Genomic DNA, 22392 nt, shown 5'->3' on the forward strand with positions numbered 1-22392 from the left:
AGACGTGGTGATGTATCTGGAGTTTGCGTCCAGTTCCAGTTGGTAGTACCCCTTGTTGAGGTCCAGCTTGGAGAACACAGTCACGCTGTTCAACAAGTGTACTATATTGGTGATGCAAGGGGCTTGGTGGAGTTCTCGTAGGATAGCCTCATTTGGTCGACGCATGTCTAGGCCCGACTAGGCTGAAACACGTGTCTGGGGTTGCTGATGGTACTCTTGTTCAGAGAAGATTTGCCTAACAGTTTGGTGCTGGACTGCCCTTGTGGGTGGGATAAAGACTGATATGCAAATAGATATTTCTCCTCTGTGAAGGGCGCAGTGAGCTAAAACGTGTTTGTAGACCCTCCTGAGTGGAAGAAATTCCACAGAAAAGGGTATTTTACCCATGTTCCTTCTCAGTAGAGGGGCTCCCACACGCCTTTGTAACTTTGTAAAACTTGGAGTTTCAACCTAAGCAGAGGCGTAGACAGGGTAGGACCTGAGCAGGCAAGGCCCACCCAAAATCTGTAAATGCCCACTCAGCAGAACTGTGTGAGCATTTACAGATGTTAATGTCACTGCAGTGGGCCCAACTACATTAGCTTCAGGCCCCATTTGTTAGACAATCCTGGCTACGCCTTTGACCCTTAGTAACCAAGGGTAATCCAGACGTGGACCCCTTGCTCACTGTGTCTTAGAGAGGCTCAGCTTCACCTCACTGATGAGCCCTGACTAGGTTGAAACACGTGTCTGGGGTTGCTGATAGTACTCTTGTTCAGAGGAGATTTGACTAGCATTTCAGTGCTGGACTGTCCTTGTGGGTGGGACAAAGACTGAGATGCAAATGGTTATTTCTCCTCTATGAAGGATGCAATGAGCTAAAACATGGTTGTAGACCCTACTGAGTGGAAGAAATTCCATAGAACAGGGTATTTGACCCATGTTCATTCTCAATAGAGGGCTCTGTGAGAAACCTGATGGTGTCTCACCCGCTAGTTCCTGGGGATCTGTCATCCAGGTGGCCAGGACACAGCCATCGCTTCTGGATCCAGTTCCTGGGGGAGGATCACCTGAATGAGGGGTCCTTGGGGAGTGGAAGTGGGACACAGGAGGGTGAGACACTGTATCCCATGCCCAATAACACCTTTTCCCCATCCCACCAGGTAGGATACCTAGGAATTCAGCCCCCCCCCCTTTCCAACACAAATACTTTCTCACGGACAGTTCACAGTGAGCGACAACGGACTAACACCAGAGCCGTATACCTGACATGTCCCAACACCATGGACTGGCAAGGTCAGGCAATTATGGATTATTACACACACCTGACTTCCATCACACTTCCCCCCACAGATAAAATGTGGAGCACAAAAGCACACTCTGAGCGAGGCAAACCACGCGAGGTAACAACAGTTCCAAGATGGCAGTTTAATTCAAGGAGAAAGACGGCGAAACGAGAGAGTCGCAAGGAGGTGACTACCCGTGACCTTTAAAGACTGTTACTTTTGTGAGCCTTGGAAAGTCAGAAACCGAAGACCAGGAACTACAGCTGATCAAACTTGCACAGAGTGTCGGAGGTACCAGGGGCTCGCCTGAGACGATAACCAAGGCCGGAGGAGCAATTGCCGCCGTGGTACTGTCCTTGGCTCCTACAACAAAGCAGCGTCAGAAAGGACAGCACAGCCGGTGAGTCAGAGAGACTGATACCAAACCAGCTTGTGTTTGAACCAAGGTTGTAAGCGGCAACATTGTACAAATAGAACAGTGTGTGAGGCGTTTGCAAAGAGCGACGCAGATATAATTGGAAACCAACAGGAGTTGAACTTTATAATTGAACTTTGGGAGAAAAGATACCATACACAGAGTGATCCGGCACCACATTGGGTGCTCATTCGAAAGTGTCTTTTGGGTTTCCAAATGATGGTGAGTGTGAGAAAAGGAATATTGAGATCGAAGTGGTCATTCAACGGGTTAAGCTAAACCCAGTGCACATTCGAAAGTCATCGATAGCTTAAAGTACATCACAATTGGTCTAAGCCCAGCTGAGGGAGACTAATTGAGTGGATGCAAGGGATCTGAGCCCAGCTGATGGGGATACAGGGTGAACCGTGAGTCACCCGAGAAAGAATTATCTGAACATAGTTGAAAAGGGATCTGAGCCAGGAAGAGGGGGATCCAACTTTGACCTTTTTTTTATTTGAAAAGGATCAGACCCCGGCTGAGGGGGATCCAGGGTGAACACCTAAATTGAGTGCTGGAAAAGGAAAATAACGTTTTTGTGTTGTTTTTGTATACCAGGCCCTCTGAGTCAAGAGACTTGCAAGAAGTAAAACGGCTAGGACACAAAAGGTCTTGATCTGTGAAATTGGAACTGTATCCTCGTGCCGCAGAAGCCAGAGTGTATGCTTTGCTCGAGTGAACCACCTTGTCCCGTGCTGAAAACGTGGGGAAGGGGGGCCAGTGGTCCGAACATCCTGACTTATCATTTTGTGAACACTTCATTTTTTTTCATGAACATTACCCCACCTTATTTTGTAAATTAGTAGTAAGGCTTGGCAATAGGTTTTTTAGTATAGGCCCTTTTATGTTGACAAGACTCCACTAGGACTGCATTATTATTATTTGATGTTCGTAGCTTGCTCCCATCTGTAGATTTAGGTTTAGATAGGCATTTATCTCATCCTTGTGAAAAATCAATTGACACCCTTGAACTGTGGTCACTTGTGTCTCTCTTATTGTTACCATGTCTTCCTTACATCTCTCACACTCCTTTGTAACTTTGTAAAACTTGGGGTTTCACCCTAAGTAACCCAGGGTAATCCATATGTGGACCCCTTGCATACTGTGTCTTAGAGATGCTCAGCTTCCTCTCACTGATGAGGCCCAACTAGGCTGAAACACATGTCTGGGGCTGCTGATGGTACTCTTGTTCAGAGGAGATTTGCCTAGCATGCTAGCATGTTGGTGCTGGACTGCTCTTGTGGATGGGACAAAGACTGATCTGCAAATTGATATTTCTCCTCTGACGGGTGCAGTGAGCTGAAATGTGGTTGAAGACCCTCCTGAGTGGAAGACATTCTATAGAACAGGGTACTTGATCCATGTTCGTTCTCAGTTAAGGGGCTCCCACACTTCTTTGTAACTTTGTAAAACTTGTGGATTCACCCTAATTAACCCAGGGTTATCCAGGCGTGCACCCCTTGCTCACTGTGTTTTAGAGAGGCTCAGCTTCACCTCACTGATGAGGCCCGACTAAGCTGAAATACGTGTCTGGTGTTGCTGATGGTACTCTTGTTCATAGTAGATTTGCCTAGCATTTCGGTGCTGGACTGCCCTTGTGGGTGGGACAAAGAATGATATGCAAATGGATATGTCTCCTCTGAAGGGTGCAGTGAGCTAAAAAGTGGTTGTAGGCCCTCTATAGACAGGGTATTTCATGCATGTTTGTTCTCAGTTGAGGGGCTACGACACTCTTTTGTAACTTTGTAAAATGTGGGGTTTCCCCATAAGTAACCCAGGGTAATCCTGACGTGGACCCATTGCTCATTGTGTCTTACAGAGGCTCAGCTTCACCTCACTCATGAGGCCCCCGACTAAGCTGAAACACATGTCTGGGGGTGCTGATGGTACTCTTGTTCAGAGGAGATTTGCCTAGCATTTCGGTGCTGGACTGCCCTGGTGTGTGGGACAGAGACTGATATGCAAATGGATGTTTCTCATCTGAAGGGTGCATTGAGCTAAAAGTTGGTTGTATACGCTCCTGGGTGGAAGACATTCCATAGAACAGGGTATTTGACCCCTGTTCGTTCTCAGTGGAGGGGATCCCACACTGCATTTTAACTTTGCAAAACTTGAGGTTTCACCCTAAGTAACCGAGGGTACTCCAGATGTGGGCCCCTTGCTCACTATGTCTTAGAGAGGCTCAGCTTCACCTCACTCATGAGGCCTGACTAAGCTGAAACACATGTCTGGGGGTGCTAATGGTACTCTTGTTCAGAGGAGATTTGCCTAGCATTTGGGTGCTGGACTTCCCTTTGTGGGTGGGACAGAGACTGATATGCAAACAGATGTTTCTCCTCAGACGGGTGCAGTGAGCTAAAACGTGGTTGTATACCCTCGTGGGTGGAAGACATTCCATAGAATAGGGTATTTGACCCCTGTTCGTTCTCAGTGTAGGGGATCCCACACTGCATTGTAACTTTGTAAAACTTGAGGTTTCACCCTAAGTAACCGAGGGTAATCCAGACGTGGGCCCCTTGCTCACTATGTCGTAGAGAGGCTCAGCTTCACCTCACTGATGAGGCCCGACTAGGTTGAAACACGTGCCTGGAGTTGCTGATGGTACTCTTTTTCAGAGATTTGCCTAGCATTTCCATGCTGGACTGCCCTTGCGGGTGGGACAAAGACTGATATGCAAATTGATATTACTCCTCCGTGACGGGTGCAGTGAGCTAAAACGTGGTTGAAGACCCTCCTGAGTGGAAGACATTCTATAGAACAGGGTACTTGACCCATGTTCGTTCTCAGTTGAGGGGCTCCCACACTCCTTTGTAACTTTGTAAAACTTGGGGATTCACCCTAATTAACCCAGGTTTATCAAGGCGTGCACCCCTTGCTCACTGTGTCTTAGAGAGGCTCAGCTTCACCTCACTGATGAGGCCCGTCTAAGCTGAAACACGTGACTGGTGTTGCTGATGGTACTCTTGTTCATAGTAGATTTGCCTAGCAATTTGGTGCTGGACTGCCCTTGTGGGTGGAACAAAGACTGATATGCAAGTGGATATGTCTCCTCTGAAGGGTGCAGTGGGATAAAAAGTGGTTGTAGGCCCTCCTGAGTGGATGAAATTCCATAGAACAGGGTATTTGACCCATGTTTGTTCTCAGTAGGGGTGCTCCAACACTCCATTGTAACTTTGTAAAACTTGGGGTTTCACCCTAAACAGAGGCTTAGACAAGGCGGCCCAAAATCGGCAAAGGCCTACTCAGCAGAACTGTGTGAGCATTTACAGATTTTAATGTCACTGCAGTGGGCCCAACTACATTAGCTTCAGGCCCCATTTGTTAGTCAATCTTGGCTACGCCTCTGACCCTAAGTAACCATGGGTAATCCAGACATGGACCCCTTGCTCACTGTGTCTTAGAGAGGCTCAGCTTCACCTCACTGAGGAGGCCCGACTAGCCTGAAACACGTGTATGTGGTTGCTGATGGTACTCTTGTTCAGAGGAGGTTTGCTTTGCATTACAGTGCTGGACTGCCCTTGTGGGTGGGACAAAGACTGATATGCAAATGGTATTTCTCCTCTCTGAAGGGGGCAGTGAGCTAAAACGTGGTTATAGACTCTCCTGAGTGGAAGAAATTCCATAGAACAGGGTATTTGGCCCATGTTCGTTCTCAGTAGAGTGGCTCCCACACTCCTTTATAATATTATTCCTAAAGTTACATTTTGTTTTTATATATGTGAAGGTGTTTGAACCACTAAGGGAGGTGAATGTTCTAATTACAGAAATTAAAGACCTCCTCCAAAATATTGGCGGCGTAGGGAATAAAAAGGCCCACTAAATAAGGGCGCAAAATCTAATTGTGTGATTGATGCTGGGGAAATTGAGGCTCTGGGAGTATCTGTGGTAGTTGAGAGAACTAGCATGGGAGGGCCAGACTTTCCACCCCTATTAAACAAAGCTAAAAGGCAACAAAGGGACCCACTGGATGAATATGAAATGGGGGAGAAAATAGGACAAGAGGGGACGGGGGAAATTATTACTTCCCCACTATCTTGTTGGGTGCCCAAGGGTCAGCTTTGGATAGTGTCATTGAATTGCATGCTCCACTGGTGAAGGGCCAGGTGAATTTAACAGGCACTGACGACATTGCTCGGGAATAGGACTACCCGGACACTCCCACAGAGGAAACGATTGTGATCTCCCCAAGAATCCCTACTGCAAGTAGGTATTCAGTTTTAAAAGACATCAACGAGGAAGAGGTTGGTAACACTGGGAAGGTGAAAGTATTAAACACCAGAGCAAAGGAGGGAAGTATATCCAAAAGTGTTAAGGATACATTCTGTAAAAAAAGCCCCACCCAGGGGAAAGAGTGAAGAGGTCCTAGTACATAGTATGGGATGGAATTGTTTGTATGGGGAGGGGGTTTGGGAAATATTGAAAGAAATAAAGAACTTCAAAGGATGTTATCGGCTCCCTTGTGGTTAAAATAGGCCAGTTGTGTGATAGGAGGCCTTTAGGCCCTGCTCACAATTTGAACACCTCAGAAGAGAAAGCTAAGGTTTGTGTTCCTCAGTTATTGGCTGCATCGAAGGGCACAGGTACACCCAAGGGTGATCCTAATGATCTTGGAGGTTGATCCGCTGGAGCAAGCAATGTTGCTATGATAACCTCTGGGGTAATAGGAACTCAAGATACCTTAGAATGATCCAAGGCTATAACTGGTGCTATCAACAGCATGTTGGGGCCAATACCCCACGAAGCAACCATAATCGGGGTCCCAGCGAGGGGTAAGGTCCCATGGATTAGTTCACCCATCATTGGCCATCTTGTTACCAAGGAGAACCTTTGTAGGGGGGACAACTCTGCTACAATTTACACTGCGCCTAGTCTTGTTTCTGGCTCTTTTGAGAACCAAGAGTCCTTGGTGATCAAAAGTACCTACTGGCATATCAGGAATGATATTGTCTAATGTGTTTGACAAAGGATGCCTCATAGTACAGATGATTATATGAAAAAAATTCTAACCATTAGACATCTGACTGAAGGGCTGCTGGCTGTCAAGCTCTGGACATATCCTCCACATGGATCACAAATAATCTTAAGACTCTCTCCCCTCCCTCCTACTAAAGAAAAAGAGGGCCATGGGGCAGGGAGGTTGAGAATGGTCACATCAAATAAACTCCCATTAGTATTCGGGCCAGAGAGGCCGCAAGGGAGCAGGGGGAGACATACAAACAAGTTGGGGAACGCCTAGACGTGGTATACTGACTCCAGCAAAGTTTTAAGCGGGTTAAAGCTCTAAACTTGCCGGTTTGCAGCCTGGTTTCCTGGAATATTGCAGGGATGAGGAAGCATAATGTTTATACTAGTTGGTGTGATTTTATCTGGGGATTTGGACTTATTTGATTACAGGAAACCTACGCAATGGACATATTTGAGCTACAGGGTTATCAGTTATTCAGTATCCCTGCACAGATGGGTCTTGGAGGGAGGCCAAGTGGAGGGTTGCTAATTTGAGTGGAAGCTAGGATTCCATTGGATTGGTTAATGTTTCAGGTAGGTAAAGTCATTGGTTAAAAATTGGTTCAGGGAGATTGGGATGACCCCCTGAAAGGGTGCCCTAAGGACCAGTGTCCTAGGGCAGGTGGTTTTACTGCTAGAGTACAATGGGCTGTCCACCCCAATGTTACTCTATGTGGACTTGCCGTTTTACCGCTAGAGTACAATGGGGTGTCCATCCCAATGTTACTCTATGGGGACCCGGGGGAAGCAGGATCCAAGCTCTCTGCAGCACCCAGAGTCACAGGATTGCACAAGCAATCCCCAGGTAGGCTATACTGGAGTTGATCAGTACCTTGGATTGAAGAAGGTGTTGCTGTGGGACAGTTCATGTGGTGAGCTCGCTGTCATGATGCCTATCCCCGGGCATCCGGATCAAGCCCATCAGCCCCGGGAGCAGGCATCCAGGTATTTAATAAAACCCCAGCAGCCCCGGCTGGAGGCTGTCTGGGTTCAGTCCTGGCACCTTAGGCGCCAGGCTCATAATAGAAATCAGTCCTGGCGCCATAGGCGCCAGGCTCACAGACTTTACTTACCTCATGCAGACCATGCTGCAAATGAATCCAAGCCAACGTGAGGCCTGGATGGGACTATTTTTCTACAGGGACTATTTTTTACTCGGGTGTGGTTCTAGGGACTTCTTACCTGGAACTACTTTGGAGGCTATTTAAACCACGCCCGAACAGCAGCACATGCTTCGTGTTATTCTGCAACCAGCAGCGTAACGCTCACCATGCCTGCAGTCAGCATCCAGTCTTCAGCCACGCCCGTCTTGAATCCAGAGCTCCTAGCAATAGAAGAAAGAAGAAGGAAAGGTTAGAAAACAGATTTTATTTCAATCCTTACCTGAATTCCGGATCCAACACGTCTTCGAACTTGAAAAGGACATTATTGAACACGCGTCGCATTGCCAGCTGCAGCGCCGTGCCATACTCACCAGTCCTCACAGCATTTTTCGATCCGGCGCAGCCTCCATCATTTTCTCCGCCGAATTCCACCATCTAGGGGACAAAAGAAACATAAGGTGAGCCGAGAGAGCCAACAAATACAACCTCTCCACCATAGACCTACCTGATTAACAACCGGAGGCATTATTCTGTAACAAACCGCAACTTCTTAAGCTGCACCTGTAAGGAGAGAGAAACCAGCATCTTTTGCCGGACAGTGTTGGGTAATACCTCAACACCATCAGCTGCCACAAGACAATCTTCCCTTGGACCCAGCTGCAACACAAGAAAGGAATGTACAAGAGTGAACATCAGACATATTGAACTCTTTGAACTTTATACTTATGGGTTCTCGCCTGGAACCTCGGAGTCAATATTCATCCGGAACTCTTCCAACGCCCTCAAACCAGTGAAGTAACTGGTATCTACGCGCCCCTGCATTCCACGCAGGATGGAGAGCTCATCATTTACAAACATAAGGTGAGCTTACAGAAAGTGAATATTGGTGGTGATTAGTGGGGAGAACAGTGGGGTGCCATTACTAAAATCCACAGGTGGCTGAATCCCTTTCTCCACTTGAAGGACAATATTTCTACGGGTCAAGCAGTCGAGATTAGGTGGTCCAGTCCAGTCTGTCATCTCTGCACTACGCTTCACGTTGGAGGAGGTCGCAGCTGTCCGGGTCTGATCGATGCCGCTGTGGGAGCCAGGTGAACGTAACAGAACACGAAGCCTATCTACAAATTCCCACCCGGGCGTTATGGAAACATCCGAAACAGACCAACTAGCCCAATTATTAGGGGAACTTAGGGCGAAAGTGCACTCTGCGCGCCAAGAGACTAATGCCCTCAGGAGAGAACTGATTGTGTCAAAGGAACGCACAGATGATCTTGCTAGACAATTGCTGCAAAATCAAGCTGGGCAAACACCCCTACCTGGACTCGGGGGAAACCCAGCTCCTGTTTCATCGAGCAATCCTGTGCAAGTAATCCTACCAGGGGCTATTACTTTAGCTCCACCCGAACGCTTTGCTGGGGACCCAAAAAGGTTTGCAGTGTTTATGAATCAATGCCGCTTGCACTTTTTATGCAGACCTGGAGCTTTTCCAAATGACCAAGCCAAAGTAGCCTTTGTACTATCATATCTTAGTGGCAGTGCAGCTGACTGGTCAATTCCACTAGTCAACCAGGGATGATCCTCTTCTTCTGGATTTTCACGGTTTTCAAAGAAGTATGGAAAGACTATTCGCCAGACATTCACAGGGACAGGCCCTGGATAACGAACTTTTATCCCTTCGACAGGGTAATCAGGATCTGCTAACCTACATCGCAACCTTCAATAGGTTGGTGGTGGAAACCGGATGGCCTGAGGAGAAACGAATTACATTATTTCATCGTGGGCTTCGGGGAGAACTCAAAGATGTTTTGGCTCAAGTTGTGAACCCACCTCAGGATTGCGCAGAATATATAGACTTAGTGGTCCAGTTAGACCCCCGACTTCAGAATAGAAAGGCTGAGCGAGCTAATTTCGAGAATCGGGTATTGGTTAAACCCAATGTTACTCCCAAAGGAACAGATGCATCAGAACCTATGCAGATCGGGGGGGTTAAAGGACCCTTAACTCAAAAGGAAAGAGAAAAGAGACGGCAGATGCAATTGTGTCTGTACTGTGGAACCGCAGGACATTTTCTACGGGATTGCCCTATAAAACCACCTGAGAAAGTAGTAGGAGTTGCTGACAAAAGTCAAATAGAGCCTGATTCGGGAAACGTCCATGCCCGACAAGCGTAGAGGTCCGCTTGCCTAGCTTAAAGAAGGACACTCAGACCTCCCACCTAATTATACCAATGGTCCTAATTGATCCAAGGCAGCCATCAAGTATGCACGCAGTAAGGGCATACATTGATAGCGGGCCGTAGGAAACTACATGGACCACGAATTGGCCTCAAGGATGAATCTACCCCTTTGCAAAAAGACCGCTTCGGATGTCATCACCACAGTCGATGGAACTGAAATTGCCTCTGGGCCTGTAACTCATTCCACTACTGAGCTGACACTGTTGGGTCAAGATGGGCATCGAGAAACTATTGTGTTTGATTTAATCAAGGCCCTGCAATTCCAAATAATTCTGGGAATGCCATGGTTGGAAACGTATTGATTGGCGAGAGAAGAGAGTGACCTTCCCAGATTGTGCACACACCTGTTACCTGGAAAAAACCTTGAACAAAAGCCTGGCCACCGTTACTAATCCAGTTGTGCAGTTACCTCAGGAATATCAAGAATTTCAGGATGTTTTTCAAAAAGAACAGGCAAATACCTTAGCACCTCACAGATCATCCGATTGTCAAATTGACCTAGTACCCGGTGCACAACCTCCATGCAGTAAAATCTACGCCCTTACGGAACCCGAAAATCTTCACCTACGACAATATCTGGACCAATACCTTGCTAATGGCTTCATTCATCCATCCAAATCTCCTGCATCCTCAGCTCTATTCTTCGTGCCTGAAAAGGAAGGTGACCTTAGAACGTGCATAGACTACCGCGCATTAAATCAGATTACAGTAAAAAACCGATACCCATTGCCTCTGATCCCGTAATTACTAGACCAAGTAAAGGATGCTTGTATCTACACTAAATTAGACCTCTGAGGGGCATATCATCTGGTACGTGTAAAGAAAGGCGATGAATGGAAGACTGCCTTTCGCACCAAGTACGGGTTATTCGAATACCAGGTGATGCCCTTTGGGTTGTGCAATGCACAAGCAGCCTTCCAGTATTTTATGAACGATGTCCTTCGTGAACTCATTGACGTCTGTGTTGTCGTATACATAGACGATTTTCTAGTGTACTCCTCCTCAGAATCAGACCATGTGAAGCACGTTCGTGCAGTCCTAGAGAAACTACGCCAGCACAAATTATAAGCAAAATTCGAGAAATGTGTTTTTCATTCTACAGAAGTTGAATTCCTGGGATTTATCCTGACTCCAAAAGGAGTTCGAATGGACTCTGGAAAGGTGGACGCAATCCTAAAGTGGCCATCACCCAGTTCTGTTAAAGGGGTACAAAGCATGCTTGGATTTGCTAATTTCTATCGAAGATTTATTCTTGAATTCTCACATATTGTACACCCCATCACAGCACTTTTGCAAAAAAACAAACGTTTTTTGTGGACTGAAGAGGCTGAAAGAGCCTTCCAAGAGCTAAAATCGAAATTCACGTCTGCACCTGTCTTAAAGCATCCACGCCCTGAGCTTCCATACATAGTTGAAACCGATGCATCCAGTTTAGACATGGGAGCTGTCCTGTCCCAGAAGGATCCCGAAACCGGTCAACTTCATCCAGTAGCATTCTGGTCAAGAAAGTTCTCAGCACCCGAATTAAACTATGCGGTTACTGATAAGGAGTTATTAGCCATCAAGTCCGTCTTCAAGGCTTGGCGGCATTATTTTCTCGGTGCCAGGCATACCATCACTGTAATCACAGATCACAGGAATCTGCAGTATTTGAAAACAGCCAAGGCCCAATCATCGCGTCAACTTCGGTGGGCATTATTCTTTGCCGAATTCGATTTCGTGATCACTTATCGACCAGGTTGTAAAAACAGCAAGGCAAATGCCCTATCCCGAATAGCGATGGGAGAAGTATATTCGAACCCGGAACCGGTGCCTATAATTTCAGAACAAAGAATTCTTGGCATAACTACTCTACAGACTCTAAAAGACATTCATTTAAAAATCCAACAACTTTTCGATCCAGCAGCCCTGCAAGACTGGGTAAAAAAAGGCCAAGATTATTCAGTCATCAATGACCTGCCTTGCTATCAAGGACGTCTATTTCTACCACACAAGGAACTACAAGAACTAGTCATCTCCAATTATCTTGACGCCCTTATGGAAGGACACCCAGGTATCGCAAAAACTGAAGCTAAAATTAAAAGACAATTCTGGTGGCCCACCTGGCGAAAGGACGTAAAGTCATTTGTGATGTCTTGTGGTATCTGCTCCGAAAACAAAAGTCAGAGGAAAAAACCAGCTGGCCTTTTACAATCTTTGGGTATTCCACCTACAACATGGCACACCTTGTCTTTAGACTTCATTACAGATCTACCTCCGTGTAATGGATTGAACACCATTCTAGTTATTGTGGATCTTTTTTCCAAAATGGCCCACTTTATTCCTTTAAAAGGATTACCTTCCGCTTCGATTTTGGCCAAGGAATTTCTCGAAAACATTGTTTGAATCCATGGATTTCCTTCCGTATTGGTCTCTGACCGAGGTAGTCAATTCATTTCGCAATTTTGGAAGAAATGCTGTCAATTGGCGCAAATCGACGTAAGGCTATCAACCAGTCACCACCCCCAAACTGATGGTCAGACGGAGAGGACCAACCAGACTCTTGAACAATACCTATGTTGTATGCTACACCAAACCGAAAGCAATTGGAAAGATATTTTATGGATTTCCGAATACGCATACAATAACTCTGTGCATTCAGGAACCGGACAAAGCCCCTTTTATACCATATATGGACATCATCCTCGAACCTCAGAACTCGATTTGCCTCAACACTTAGAAATGCCTGCAGTGACTCATCTGCACTCTACTATTACACAAGCCTTTAAGGAAGCAATAGAACACTTGAAACAAGCAAAGGAGAAATACAAGAAAAATGCTGATCGACATAGAAGTGAAACTCCACAGATTGGAGATCAAGTTTGGCTAGCTACAAAAACACATGCCTCTAAAGGGAACTCGAACTTTCAATCCTAGATATTTGGGACCTTACACCATTAAGGCCATTATCAACCCGGTGGCCGCCAAATTGGAATTACATTCTAATTTGCGGATTCATCCTGCCTTTCATGTTTCACTTCTAAAACCAGTTCAACCTGGGACAAGATTAACCAAACCACCTGACCGCATCCTAATAGATGGAGAACCTGAATTAGAGGTAAAGAATATCCTGGACTCTAAGATGGTTAAATCAAGACTTTTTTATTTAATCGACTGGAAGGGTTACGGACCACAAGAAAGGTCATGGCAACCTAGTGACCACGTTCATGCACCTCGGTTGGTGAAGAAATTCCATCGGAACTTCCCAGACAAACCAGGACCAAGGGGAAGAGCAACTTTAGGAGAGGCCTTGGGGGGGAGTGCTGTCATGATGCCTACCCCCGGGCATCCGGATCAAGCCCATCAGCCCTGGGAACAGGCATCCAGGTATTTAATAAAACCCCAGCAGCCCCGGCTGGGGGCTGTCTGGGTTCAGTCCTGGCACCTTAGGCGCCAGGCTCATAATAGAAATCAGTCCTGGCATCATAGGCGCCAGGCTCATAGACTTTACTTACCTCATGCAGACCATGCTGCAAATGAATCCAAGCCAACGTGAGGCCTGGATGGGACTATTTTTCTACAGGGACTATTTTTTACTCGGGTGTGGTTCTAGGGACTTCTTACCTGGAACTACTTTGGAGGCTATTTAAACCATGCCCGAACAGCAGCACATGCTTCGTGTTATTCTGCAACCAGCAGCGTAACGCTCATCGTGCCTGCAGTCAGCATCCTGTCTTCAGCCACGCCCGTCTCGAATCCAGAGCTCCTAGCAATAGAAGAAAGAAGAAGGAAAGGTTAGAAAGCAGATTTTATTTCAATCCTTACCTGAATTCCGGATCCATCACGTCTTCGAACTTGAAAAGAACATTATTCTACACGCGTCGCATTGCCAGCTGCAGCGCCGTGCCATACTCACCAGTCCTCACAGCATTTTTCGATCCGGCGCAGCCTCCATCATTTTCTCCGCCGAATTCCACCATCTAGGGGACAAAAGAAACATAAGGTGAGCCGAGAGAGCCAACAAATACAACCTCTCCACCATAGACCTACCTGATTAACAACCGGAGGCATTATTCTGTAACAAATCGCAACTTCTTACGCCGCACCTGTAAGGAGAGAGAAACCAACAATTTAAACACACGCATCTTTTGCCGGACAGTGTTGGGTAATACAGACTCTTACCTCAACACCATCAGCTGCCACAAGACAATCTTCCCTTGGACCCAGCTGCAACACAAGAAAGGAATGTACAAGAGTGAACATCGGACATATTGAACTCTTTGAACTTTATACTTACGGGTTCTCGCCTGGAACCTCGGAGTCAATATTCATCCGGAACTCTTCCAACGCCCTCAAACCAGTGAAGTAACTGGTATCTACGCGCCCCTGCATTCCACGCAGGATGGAGAGCTCATCAGAAAGTGAATATCGGTTGTGATTAGTGGGGAGAACAGTGGGGTGCCATTACTAAAATCCACGGGTGGCTGAATATTTCTACAGGTCAAGCAGACGAGATTAGGTCGTCCAGTCCAGTCTGTCATCTCTGCACTATGCTTCACGTTGGAGGAGGTCGCAGCTGTCCGGGTCTGATCGACACCTATGTGGGAGCCAGGTGAGCGTAACACTGACAAAAGACCCAGTCTCCTGTTTTTCGGCCCTGGTGATGGGGAGACAGTAACCTTGGTGGATCTGGCGATAACACTCGAACAGAGGGACGTCCAGCAATGGATATTCGTGGTCCTGGGTTGTTGGTGCCTTTTGAAGGCGCAGAAGGCAGGCGGTTTTCACGTGGTCAACTCTTCCCTGTTTCTCGGCCGTCGTCTCTGGTGAGGGAACTTTCTGGTGCTGGCTCAATTTGTTGCAGACTTAGAATTCCCTGGGTATTGAGAGTTTGCAGGCCCTGTTGGTCGCAGCTCTTCGGGGGATGTTGCAAATTGTAGTTCGTCTCGGGGCTAGTAGGTCCACCAGTCTATGGGAGGAAGTAATCTTCTTCAGATCTTCCCTGTCGATTGGAGTGACGAGGTCAGGACAGCAGTGGTGACTCAACAGACTCTGGTGGTCGTTGGAAGTGTTGGCAACGTCCTTCTTGGTCCTCCTCTTTGGATAATTCTGTTCCAGTGGTTGACTCTTGGTTTCTGCTCCAGGACCTCTGAATTTATCCAGGAACACCGGCTGATTCCCCCAATCATGTCTCAAACACCATTCAAACTTGGAGATGGCTATCCAATTGGGATCTATAGCCTTGCAGCCTAAACTGGTTTCACCCAGTCACACTGCCGAACTCCTGTCCTGCTAGGCACTCAAATATCCTTTGCAGGCTTTCCAAGGGATGCCCGGCGAAGACAAAGGGACAAGAGGACCCTCCCCCCACCTTCCATTGTAGAAGAAGGGGTGCAAAAGGACAAATCATCTTTTTCAGGGCTTAAAAAAGTAGGGCCTCCATTTTGGGTAGGGGTCCCCTATGTACCTTCATTGGAGCTGCGACAACAGCCTCCAGCGAAAAGTAAAGAAAATGTTGTGTAACGATTACAATGCCGCAAGCCTGAACAGATGGGCTTCACACAGTAACAAAAAGTAACTGGAGAGGCGAGAAAAGGGACACACTGTATCCCCCAAGCACCCCACATAAGGTGGTGTGGGCTGATCTCGCAACAATAAAACACAGGTAGGATAAAAAGTATCCTCCTGCCCTGGTAACTGCAAGAGTTAGCCAGGAGAAATTAAGAAACAAGGAAAGAGGGGCTTCTCACAACACTGCACCCAAGGGGCTGCGTGTTGTTTCAGTAAAAAGCAGATGCCTAAAAGTTGGAGGAAAGCATAACTCCAAAAAGAAATCCCAAAAAGGGGTTAAAATTCCCATTAACAGAGTAAAAGAAGAGGTGAGTGTGGAAAAAAGTTCCCACTCACCCGGAAGAGTTAGAAAAAAGTTCAGGTGTGCAGCAATAAGTGCTAGGTGACTCACAAGGAGTGGGGATTTCACACAAAGAGAGAAATCTACCCTAACAAATTGTATCCAACCTTTTTTAACATATTCAAAGTCTACGCTAAGGACGCAAATATTAAGTAAGGAGGGGTGGTATGACGCTGAATGTAGAGCAGCAAAAAAACAGTTAACGTCATGCCTAAAAAATAACCTAAATGTCGATAAAGTTGATCTGCGCGCTTGTAGAATTAATTATAAAACCATAATCAAAAAGAAAAGAGGCTTTTGAAAGATCAAAATGGCAGGATTTCCTGCAAGCAGTTGAGAAGGGTGACTCCACTACTTTTTGGAAACTGGTAACTGGAAAACAGGTTCATGGTCATGCAGCTATTCACAGAAGCATAGATGCAGACACCAGGTGAAACCATTTCCAAGAGCTTTGGGGTGTGGGGACAAGGAATGAAGAGACTGATCAAGTGGTGCCGTATTGATTGCTATAGACTTTCATGAAAAGCCAAGCCTATCTATCCCTAAATGCTAAGGGGATTTCCCTACAGAAAATAAAGAAACTCGGGTGCTTGTCAGTAAGTCCATGTGAGTCAAACAAAAAGGCCTCGTCCCAGTCACAAATGCTCCGACTCTATCCCTATTGCGACAACAAAATATCATATAATCTAGCTCCTGTTAGTAGTGACTCCCTTCTCCTGGATGCAAAGCGTCCAAATGCATCTCAGGTTGTTCAAAGCAAAAAGGTCCATAAAAGTTCCAGGTTCTACCTAATTCAACAGACAATCAGTAATCACATAACGTTCTTGTGGGCTAGGAGAGTGACTCCCTTCTCCTACCTGGTTCTCCAATGTCCTTCACAGTTCTTAATAAGGTTTGTAGTTCCCTTATGGCGGTTTTCACAATTTCTGGGATTTTCTTATCTCCTGCTCCACCCCCACCGGATGATGAAGCCATTCCTGGCATCCCTCTTGACTTTACAATATCACCCTTTTGTGGATTTGGTCTGGGAACTGTATCACAAAATGCTTTACTGTTTTCTTTATTTCTTTATGGGTTACAGTCTCAAAGGATTCTCGTCCTTGTTTTTTTTTAACAAGTGAAAAGAAAATGATAACATTTTTTTCTACTTATCTTGAAAAAGGCAAAGTTAGGGTCATCAACTGTAAAGACGAGGGTTAGCTTGGTTACTCTACTGCTCTTGGTCTTTATGCATGTTCAGCTAACAGTTCCCTCCTGATGTTATTGGCACCCTCTGAGGCTATTTTAAGCTCCTCTTGGCCTTCTCCCAGACTGTAATAATTCCCGTTACCTGGTACTTGGTGTCAGGAGTTTTCACTGATTCGGCCTGGGTTTTCGTGATGGTCAATTGCCTTTTTCCACTCTTGTTGCGGCTCGCCGCCTGGGCCCTGTACAGCCAGCTGTCAGGGAAGCGAACCAGGGACTCGACCTTCTTTCTCTGTCTAGAGCGTCCAGCCACCACCACTCTGGATACCGTTCATGTCGGTGTAAGTGGCTGTGCGAAAGGGTAGGGTTAGTGGTTTTGGCGTAGTAGTTGGATCGCCCGGTCCACCCACTACAGGTCGCGCCATCACGACCCAATCTCCATCCCTCGGAAGGGCCAACTCTCGGCTGACAGGTATGATGCCTTCTTACGGTCTTACGGATAATATACTCCTTGGTAACAGGGGTGTTTGGCCACTCCTCCTTTTGCTTGCTTTGACTCTTACCCACCAGCCACCAAGTTTCATCTGTAAAATGTTTGTTGTTTTGCCTCTGTGTGGAGCGCCTATTCCCTTCTTCATTTCTGCTCTCTCCACAACCAACACCCCGTCAGCTTGCAAAACATCCTTGTGCGTTTCCTTGAACCACACCCTCCATGTCTCTAGCTCAAGCTTCTCGAGGCCGTCTCTGCTTTTTCTCTAGCCCTTGATCTGGTTCTTGATTTCTTCTTCTGCCTTGACTATTCTCTCCATCTCGTTTTCTCTCTTCAATTCCGATACTCTCCCTGATACTCTCCTCTGTACTCTCCTCGGTACTCTTCCCATTACCCTTCCGCCATCGTTTGTTTCTTACACCCTGCTAGAGCCCGCCCTGTCGTAACATCCATTCTATTGACTTCAAATGTTATGGTACCTTTCCCGGTCACTTGCATCATTCTCAAGTGCTTCATCGTCTTAGTTACTAAAACATCAGGGCAGTTCGATGTTTCACAATAACACATGGTTTTGGTCATGAGTTTAGACCCATAAGGTTCAGGTACTATCGTCAGCCTACCAGATTGGGGTTTAAAGGGGCTGTGCCTCCCAATCAGGTCCTTAGCCCCAAGAGACATCTCTCTCCATCTGATCCTCCTTAGCCTCATGGGGAGGGGTTCTCCCCTGGGGAGAAGTGATGTCATCTGAATGATTGTCATGGGGGATACACTAGATAGCCACATTGTTCAGTTGAGTGATCTGGTAGTGCAAGGAACAAGACCTAAAGTAGGAGGATTGGTCTTTCCATTTGCTCTAGGTGAGATCGAGGGAGTGATAAAATCACAAAATGGAGGAAAAGTGCCTATAACAGATAAAATCCCCATAGGTTTATTTAAAACGAGCCATCAATCTGGGCTCCAGTATTATTGTGTCTTTTCATTTCTGTGATGAACTTGAATGAGGTCCCCGATTCTTTGCGAAGAGCTGAAATAGTTCCAGTGATCACAATAAAGGGGTCGATTGAGTCCCCCCGCGAACTACCAGCCAATATCATTGCTGGATAGCTCAGGATTCTTTTTGGCTATGGTGGCCTTAGGCACTTGCAAGAGTGGGCGAACTCGGAGAAGATCAAAAATCATTTACACGCTGGCTTTCAAACTGGGAAAACAGCCTTGGTCAGAGCTTTTGTTTGTTAGCCATTGTGCAGAAGTATACTGTCCTTATGAAGTCCAATGTCTATCCAGTCTTTGTCGATTTATAAACGGAATTTGATGGGGTCCAGCGTAAGCCGCTATGGCAGGCCCTATCAAAGAGAAAAAGTGCAGGTAACTTACTGATCATAGTTCAGTCCTTGTATACCGGTAATCAGGCAGTAGTCCGCTGGGGCATGGCTGGAGAAGTAACACACCCCTTTGATGTTGCCAGGGGGCTGAGGCAACGGTGTGTCCTTGCCCCACTCCTATTCTGTATTTATATCAACAAATTAATAGAAGAGATGATAGAAAACAGCTTAGATCCTCCCAGGTTAGGGAATGACCGGATTCCAGCCTTGTTCTTTGCAAATGTTCCCTGTTCTCCTAGCAACTACCCCTATGGGTCTTAGAAGAATAGTAGAGAGGTTTTTAAACAAATGTAAGGAACTGCAATTCACGGTAAACACAGGGAAGACCAAGGTCCCGGTTTTTAGGCCTAAATCCTGAAAATGATGCAGGCTTGATGTTAGTGTAGATTGATGTAGACTGGAACAAGTCAATTTTTATGATTATTTGGGTATTAGATTTGCAGAAAATGGACAGGCCATCTTGGTAAAGCGGGCAGTAACCTGGACAAGAACAGCAGAGCAGTACAAATATTCTTTTTTTAGCCATGGAAAAGGAGCTGTAATGCCTGCTTTCAAAATCTATAGATTGCAAGCAAAAGCCTCCACACTATATGGTGCCTATATGTGTGGTTATGAAAGCTCTTAGGCTTTAACTACAATAGAAAATACATTTCAGAAAAATCTTCTTATGCTTTCCATGGGTAGCCCCAATGCACTAATCGATATGGAAACTGATGTGTGCCTGACTGGGTATGATGTGTGTCTTAGGCCAGTGATGTGCTGGGTAAGGCTGTGGGGCTCACTAGCTCTTGTCAAGTGCAGGGAGTCGCTAGCACATGTCCGGTCATTATAGGGGGGAGAGCACTCCCGTGGTCAGTACATGTAAAGAGATGACTAACAGCCCCGGACTTGAGTAGTTTATGGTACAACCCGGCTTCTAAAAATAATGAAATTGTAACAAGGGTGAAAATGCAGCCATAACCTTAGCAAGAAAGAGAATGGAGGAAGCATGCCTTAAACTGGGTTGGGGTTCTGTGTACTTATCAAATAAAAAGGATTTTGGTTTGAAAGAGTACTTGGATATTATAGCCCCTCCATATGCATGAGCACTTAATATGGAATGAAGGATTAACACACTGAGAGTGGCCAAATTCACAGGTACATGGGGAAGAATTCATTCTAGTAACTGCCCAGTTTGTGGCTCTGGAACAGAATCTTTTAGACATTTCATGCTTTTATGTGATGGCCTAAACATCTTGAGGGTTAGATATTTAAAGGCATTATTTATTTCTGCTCATATTCGTAGCACCGATGAAGCAATTGCTTATTGTAAATCCTCTATGGATATGAACGTTGTATATTTTGTGGCTGAATATATTTATCGTGCCTGGATCTGAAGGAATCGTTTGATCAAATCTTCCACAGCGAATCATTAGGATTACTGTCTCCTTTAGATAAACCTTGATCTACTATGGCAGAATTATGTTATTTGCTTTACTATTGTGTATATAAGAAACACAGAATGTTGATTTTAGTGTTTTATATGGTATGAATTTTGCTTTTTCTCAAATAATTAACTGTGAGCAAAATGTATATTTGTTTTAATGATGTTTTTGTAAATCATCGTTTTAAAAACTTTGTTCTGTAGTGTTGTTGCCTGAAGACCCATGTCAAACAAAGGTATTTTGAAAGAGAGAAAGAGTTAACACATTTCCTTTTTAATTCCTGCACCGTTTGTAAGTAAAGAACAACAGGTGCCAGAATTCAATGCAATGTAAGCCTAAAAGCCAAGGCTGGTTGATAATTTCACACATAGCATGTAACAACTTGAGATCTGGCCAAATGAGTGTTCTACTTTCTAAATATAGACCTACCCAAGAAGACACTGTCTAATAAGGTCACATGTTTGAATCATCTTGTGACACAGGCATGTAGCTTGTTTTTGTGCCTAACATAAACAACATTTGTGGCTTCACAAAAAACTCCACCATATATTTTCACTTTGAACAAGCAACTATGAACCCTCATTGACTACTAGGTACAGCTCTGACCATATCTGCATGTTGGGCCCTGCAGCAATAAGTGTGGCCGTTGCCCCCCTGTTTGCACCACAGAGTAGTAATTTGAAACCAAAAAACTGGGACGCATAGGGTGACATGTGCATTATGTAAAACAAATCAAACACTGGGCAAGTACCCGTTTTAGATGTAGAGCATTGTAAGTGAAAACATCAGTCACATCAGCAGCACGCTGTTTATCCTGCTTAAACGTTTGTGTTCTGGTGAAGTATTTAATAAGTGGCTTAGTGAAGTACCATGCATGCTGAACCATACAATGTTGTATGCATTTTCCAGTCCAGGAAACGTATCACAGCTTTTAGATGAACGAAATGCAATTCAACTCCTATTGGAATGCCTTGTGGGTTTTCTTTTCTAACAGGAGACCACATCCTTAATTCTGATGATGATTTGGGAAAGGAAGATGAACAGGAGTCTCATTTGATTGGCCATTATGGTGCAGAACGAGGAGAAAGTATCAGTGGCCCTATCACAGGTAAGGTGCACATTCCTATGGTTGCTTTATGTACTGGCTTGCTCAGTAAGTCGGTAGCAAAACAAAAGAGGTGATGGCTGGAAGGTTTAGAATAAATCTTAACCTCTGGCATTGCTCTGGACAACCCTCAAGACCATCGTTCTTCACTTGCCAAGCCATTACAAAAGGGGAAAGACCATATGCAAATCAGGCTTGGTCCCAGCCCCAAAGTGGTAGACCAGCCCGAACAGCTAGGTCACATCCCTTCTGCACGAGACCACGAGCATCCCCAGACATGTTTCAGCCTTGTTGGGCGTCATCAGTGAGGAGTATCTTGGGTATCTAGGCCCAGCAGGCACGGGGCCCACGTCTGGGCATACCGGTCCCACTTAGGGTGACAATAGCAAAACAAAAGAGGTGATGGCTGGAAGGTTTAGAATAAATCTTAACCTCTGGCATTGCTCTGGGTAATCCTCCAGATCATCGCTCTTCGCCTGCCAAGACATTACAAAAGGGGATTCATTCTAAACCTTCCAGCCATCACCTCTTTGTTTTTGCTTTGCTCAGTAAGTCACCATTTCAGAGCAGCAGCGAGGAAATTATGGTAGGTTGCTGACTTTGTATTCACATGCGTCTGGTAGACATACATGCTTGTGCTGGGTCCCAGATCAACTGTAATGTATGTATTTGTTTATTTTTACATGTATAAAGCACGCTAAGCCCTGAGGTATCCAGGTGCTGTTACATGATCAGTTACTCACACAGTTACTCTCAGAGCATGTTCAGCGAGACAGAGTGTCAAGCAGTCTTAACATCAACAGTTAAGCGAACAGTAATGTTTCAGTGATTTCCGAAAGGTCCAGTAAGACTGC

General features: G+C 45.7%; 1 protein-coding gene across 2 annotated transcripts in view; it reads left to right on the forward strand.

Moving 5' to 3' along the window:
* LOC138526459 (zinc finger protein 391-like) overlaps positions 1–22392 on the forward strand; it is a 378250-nt gene that overhangs the window by 210060 nt on the left and 145798 nt on the right. For both annotated transcript variants that reach the window (XM_069637238.1, XM_069637237.1), the window contains exon 6: positions 21428–21541. In XM_069637238.1, coding sequence (XP_069493339.1) covers positions 21428–21541 — 114 coding nt within the window. The remainder of the gene's footprint in view (positions 1–21427; positions 21542–22392) is intronic.

This window comes from Ambystoma mexicanum, chromosome 7p (genome assembly GCF_040938575.1).
Source record: "Ambystoma mexicanum isolate Mex_15411 chromosome 7p, UKY_AmexF1_1, whole genome shotgun sequence".
In the NCBI taxonomy this organism is placed as follows: Eukaryota; Metazoa; Chordata; class Amphibia; order Caudata; family Ambystomatidae; genus Ambystoma; species Ambystoma mexicanum.